General features: G+C 47.8%; 1 protein-coding gene across 2 annotated transcripts in view; it reads right to left on the bottom strand.

The window, feature by feature from the left end:
- LOC139758183 (gamma-interferon-inducible lysosomal thiol reductase-like) overlaps positions 1-6,503 on the bottom strand; it is a 286,092-nt gene that overhangs the window by 177,292 nt on the left and 102,297 nt on the right. For both annotated transcript variants that reach the window (XM_071679391.1, XM_071679392.1), the window contains one exon: positions 2,133-2,248. In XM_071679391.1, coding sequence (XP_071535492.1) covers positions 2,133-2,248 — 116 coding nt within the window. The remainder of the gene's footprint in view (positions 1-2,132; positions 2,249-6,503) is intronic.

Raw genomic sequence — 6,503 nt, 5'->3', positions numbered from 1 at the left:
ATTCACTGTATTTCTTGCACGCTTTTCACCCGACTGCATGTTCAGGCCCCGATCACTCAAAATCTTTGTCACTCCATCTTTCTATCTCCAATTTGGTCTCCCACTTCTCGTTCCTCCCACCTCTGACACACATATCCTCTTGGTCTCACTCATTCTCTCTTGTAACCAAACCATTTCAATGCACCCTCTTTTGCTCTCTCAGTCACACTCTTTTTATTACCACACATCTCTCTTACCATTTCATCACTTAATCGATCAAACCACCTCACACCACATATTGTCCTCAAACATCTCATTTCCAATACATCCAACCTCCTCCGCACAACCCTATGCATAGCCCATGCCTCGCAACTGTATAACATTGTTGGAATCACTATTCCTTCAAACATACCCATTTTTGCTTTCCGAGGTAACGTTCTCGCCTTCCACATATTTCTCATTGCTACTAGAACCTTTGCCCCCTTCTCCACCCTGTGACTCTCTTCTGCTTCCATGGTTCCATCCGCTGCCAGATCAATTCCCAGATATCTAAAACACTTCACTTCCTTCAGTTTTTCTCCATTCAAACTTACCTCCCAGTTGACTTGTCCCTCAACCCTACTGTACCTAATAACCTTGCACTTATTCACATTTACTCTCAGCATTCTTCTTTCACACACTTTACCAAACTCGGCCCTCCAGCTTCTGCAGTTTCTCACCCAAATCAGCCACAATCGCTGTATCATCAGCGAACAACAACTGACTCACTTCCCAAGCCCTCTCATGCACAACAGACTGCATACTTGCCCCTCTTTCCAAAACTCTTGCATTCACCTCCCTGACAACCCCATCCATAAACAAATTAAACAACCATAGGTACATCACGCACCCCTGCTGCAAATCAACATTCACTGTGAACCAATCACTTTCCTCTCTTCCTACACGTACACATGCCTTACATCCTCGATAAAATCTCTTCACTGCTTCTAGCAACTTACCTACCTCACCATATACACTTAATACCTTCCACAAGGCATCTCTATCAACCCTTTCATATGCCTTCTCCAGATCCATAAATGCTACATACAAATCCATTTGCTTTTCTAAGTATTTATCACATACATTCTTGAAAGGAAAACCTGATCCACACATTCTCTACCACTTCTGACCTCACACTGCTCTTCCCCAATCTGATGCTCTGTACATGCCTTTACTCTCTCAATCATTACCCTCCACCATATAATTTTCCAGGAATACTTAACAAAGTTATACCTCTGTAATTTAAACACTTGCTTTTATCCCCTTTGCCTTTGTACAATGGTACTATGCATGCATTCCGCCAAGCCTCAGGTACTTCACCATGAACCATACATACAATGAATATTTTCACCAACCAGTCAACAATATAGTCAACCCCTTTTTTAATAGATTCAACTGCAATATCATCCAAACCCATCCAATTATATCTAACAGATAATTTTTCTATACATATGGCAAGACATGTTTCGTGTAGACAATCCACTTCATCATCAGGTGCTGAAAGTACTTAACAAAATCATTTACTTCCCAGCATCACACTTGCTTCCCGCCTTCCAACACCAATCTTTATAGGCCAAGCACTGTCTTCTTGGTCTGGTCTATAAAGAATGATTTATCTTATCATTCGTATATAACTACTCGTAGCAACATAAAACATAACAAATGGTATATATCATATATCATTCGTATATTTTGTACATTTGCGGTATACTTGGGTCCTTTATCAAGGAAAAACTGCCAGGCCAAAATTTCGTGTAGTATATCATACTCTAAATCCACCAAACTATGAATATGAAAGTTAACTATGAATATGAAAATTAAAAAAAATATTTTTGCCTCTATATAAAAATCGATGAAGAAGATTGATCCTTAAGACAACAGCATTCAATCCCTTAGGTACTTACACATCGTCACTGCTCTGGTTCCTGGGGTGGGAAGTGGCCACAGCTGTGGTTCCTGGGGTGGGTAGTGGCCACAGCTGTGGTTCCTGGGGTGGGAAGTGACCACAGGTGCGGTACTCACAGCTGTGGTTCCTGGGGTGGGAAGTGGCCATAGGTGTGGCACCCACAGCTGTGGTTCCTGGTGTGGGAAGTGACCATAGGTGCGGTACTTACCAGTGCTCCACAGTTGAGGGCAGCGTGGATGCGGTGGTCGGCAGGGAGGGTGAGTGCCAGGCGTGGGTCGTCTCCAGCAAACATGACACTGCCGGTGGTCGGGTGACGACGATTGCCTGTCCAACAAGGGCAGTGTCATGAGACGCGACACTGGTTCATCATGATTGTAACACATGAATCATAGCGCGTCATGAAGATGATGTACACAACACAGTACTACGTAGCATTTACAACGTCTTGGTTACATCAATATGATAATAACATCTTGATGTTCTGATGGTTGTAGGGAAACAGGATTATGTCTGTCTTGTAACATTGCCAGCTAACTGTATAGTACGGTGTACTCAGCTTACTGTCTTGTACGTTATGGTCAGCTTACTGTCTTGTACGGTATGGTCAGCTTACTGTCTTGTACGTTATGGTCAACTTACTGTCTTGTACGGTATGGTCAGCTTACTGTCTTGTACGGTATGGTCAGCTTACTGTCTTGTATGGTATGGTCAGCTTACTGTCTTGTACGGTACGGTCAGCTTACTGTCTTGTACGGTGTACTCAGCTTACTGTCTTGTACGTTATGGCCAGCTTATTGTCTAGTACGGTGTACTCAGCTTACTGTCTTGTACGTTATGGCCAGCTTACTGTCTTGTACGGTATGGTCAGCTTACTGTCTTGTACGGTATGGTCAGCTTACTGTCTTGTACGGTATGGTCAGCTTACTGTCTTGTACGGTATGGTCAGCTTACTGTCTAGTACGGTGTACTCAGCTTACTGTCTTGTACGTTATGGCCAGCTTACTGTCTTGTATGGTATGGTCAGCTTACTGTCTTGTACGGTATGGTCAGCTTACTGTCTTGTGCGGTTTGGTCAGCTTACTGTCTTGTGCGGTATGGTCAGCTTACTGTCTTGCACGGTATGGTCAGCTTACTGTCTTGTACGTTATGGTCAGCTTACTGTCTTGTGCGGTATGGTCAGCTTACTGTCTTGTACGGTTTGGTCAGCATACTATATTGAACAGTATGGTCAGCTTACTGTCTTAAGCGGTATGTTCAGCTTACTGTCTTATACGGTATGGTCAGCTTACTGTCTTATACGGTATGGTCAGCTTACTGTCTTGTACGTTATCGTCAGCTTACTGTCTTGTGCAGTATGGTCAGCTTACTGTCTTGTACGTTATGGTCAGCTTACTGTCTTGTGCAGTATGGTCAGCTTACTGTCTTATACGGTATGGTCAGCTTACTGTCTTGTACGTTATGGTCAGCTTACTCTCTTGTGCGGTATGGTCAGCTTACTATCTTGTACGGTTTGGTCAGCATACTATATCAAACGGTATGGTCAGCTTACTGTATTGTGCGGTATGGTCAGCTTACTCTCTTGTGCGATATGGTCAGCTTACTCTCTTATGCGGTATGGTCAGCTTACTGTCTTGTACATCATGGTTAGCTTACTGTCTCGCACATAATGTTTATCTTACTGTCTCGTACAACGTGTTCAGCTTACCGTCTCTTACAACGTGGTCAGCTTACCGTCTCGTACAACGTGGTCAGCTTACCGTCTCATATAACATGGCCAGCTTACCATCTCGTAGAACGTGGTCAGCTTACCGTCCCGTATAACGTGGTCAGTTTACCGTCTCGTAGAACGTGGTCAGCTTACCGTGTTGTATAACGTGGTCAGTTTACCGTCTCATACATGATGGTCAGCTTACCGTCTCATATAACATGGCCAGCTTACCATCTCGTAGAACGTGGTCAGCTTACCGTCCCGTATAACGTGGTCAGTTTACCGTCTCGTAGAACGTGGTCAGCTTACCGTGTTGTATAACGTGGTCAGTTTACCGTCTCATACATGATGGTCAGCTTACCGTCTCATATAACATGGCCAGCTTACCATCTCGTAGAACGTGGTCAGCTTACCGTCCCGTATAACGTGGTCAGTTTACCATCTCGTAGAACGTGGTCAGCTTACCGTCTCGTATAACGTGGTCAGTTTACCGTCTCATACATGATGGTCAGCTTACCGTCTCGTATTACGTGGTCAGTTTACCGTCTCGTAGAACGTGGTCAGCTTACCGTCTCGTATAACGTGGTCAGTTTACCGTCTCATACATGATGGTCAGCTTACCGTCTCTCAGTATCTGTAATATCACATACCATCATCATCATCATCAAATTCATCACCTTCTCAGTACATTGAGTGGGGGGGGAGGGGGTCTATGACATCACTGAGCACCCGTCTCCTCTCCTAGCACCATCTCCCCATTATTCCCTCCCACATACACGGTGTCAGAGGCGACATGTGTTGGGTCGTCATGGAACTTCCCTCAGCTGGCCCGGGATTAACGCTGTGGCTGACTATCCTACTCCAGTGTATGGCTGACTGGCTTGGTGGAACGTCTTACGACCCATGGAGCTATGTCTAGTTTAACGTCTGGTCGTCTGCTGGTGATGCAAAACTTACCACAAAGCCAACCATCTCGTACGTCACTAACTAACCTTCTGCGTCCACCTAAAACCACTGATTGTCAGATATTGTGGGTCACTCACCACTGACCTGTCTTGCCTCCTATCTGTGTACCACTTGTCACAAGGTGGTACACATACGTACGTACATTGTCTACTGAGGTCAAATATTGTGAACTTGAAGAATCTTACGTGTATGACACTAGTTCACATGACATTACATACGTAAAGTACATTTTCCATCATTCTTCATCATGAAAATGTGTCATTATCTTAAGAGTGAAACCAAGTCCCTCGTGGATGGGTCTGGTGTACCACAGGTCAGGAACTCCTGTCTTTAAACAACAGACATTCACATGTACCTCACATCTGAACATCTGAAACGGACTCACACACCCCATCCAGCCCGTCACCAAGACAGACCCCATCCATCCCGTCACCAAGACAGACTCCATCCAGTCCGTCACCAAGACAGACCCCATCCAGTCCGTCACCAAGACAGACCCCATCCATCCCTTCACCAAGACAGACTCCATCCAGTCCGTCACCAAGACAGACCCCATCCAGTCCGTCACCAAGACAGACCCCATCCAGCCCGTCACCAAGACAGACACCATCCAGTCCGTCACCAAGACAGACCCCATCCATCCCGTCACCAAGACAGACCCCATCCATCCCGTCACCAAGACAGACCCCATCCATCCCGTCACCAAGACAGACCCCATCCAGTCCGTCACCAAGACAGACCCCCATCCAGTCCGTCACCAAGACAGACCCCATCCATCCCGTCACCAAGACAGACCCCATCCATCCCGTCACCAAGACAGACCCCATCCATCCCGTCACCAAGACAGACCCCATCCAGTCCGTCACTAAGACAGACCCCATCCATCCCGTCACCAAGACAGACCCCATCCAGTCTGTCACCAAGACAGACACCATCCAGTCCGTCACCAAGACAGACCCCATCCAGTCCGTCACCAAGACAGACCCCATCCATCCCGTCACCAAGACAGACCCCATCCAGCCCGTCACCAAGACAGACACCATCCAGTCCGTCACCAAGACAGACCCCATCCATCCCGTCACCAAGACAGACCCCATCCATCCCGTCACCAAGACAGACCCCATCCATCCCGTCACCAAGACAGACCCCATCCAGTCCGTCACCAAGACAGACCCCATCCAGTCCGTCACCAAGACAGACCCCATCCATCCCGTCACCAAGACAGACCCCATCCATCCCGTCACCAAGACAGACCCCATCCATCCCGTCACCAAGACAGACCCCATCCAGTCCGTCACCAAGACAGACCCCATCCATCCCGTCACCAAGACAGACCCCATCCATCCCGTCACCAAGACAGACCCCATCCAGCCCGTCACCAAGACAGACCCCATCCATCCCATCACCAAGACAGACCCCATCCAGTCCGTCACCAAGACAGACCCCATCCATCCCGTCACCAAGACAGACCCCATCCATCCCGTCACCAAGACAGACCCCATCCATCCCATCACCAAGAGAGACCCCATCCAGTCCGTCACCAAGACAGACCCCATCCAGTCCGTCACCAAGACAGACCCCATCCAGTCTGTCACCAAGACAGACCCCATCCAGTCCGTCACCAAGACAGACACCATCCAGTCCGTCACCAAGACAGACCCCATCCATCCCGTCACCAAGACAGACCCCATCCAGCCCGTCACCAAGACAGACCCCATCCATCCCGTCACCAAGACAGACCCCATCCATCCCATCACCAAGAGAGACCCCATCCAGTCCGTCACCAAGACAGACCCCATCCAGCCCGTCACCAAGACAGACCCCATCCAGTCCGTCACCAAGACAGACCCCATCCAATACGTCACCAAGACAGACCCCATCCATCCCATCACCAAGAGAGACCCC

Source organism: Panulirus ornatus, chromosome 29, assembly GCF_036320965.1.
Source record: "Panulirus ornatus isolate Po-2019 chromosome 29, ASM3632096v1, whole genome shotgun sequence".
NCBI classification, from domain to species: domain Eukaryota; kingdom Metazoa; phylum Arthropoda; class Malacostraca; order Decapoda; family Palinuridae; genus Panulirus; species Panulirus ornatus.
This window is presented reverse-complemented; position numbering and strand designations above follow the sequence as displayed.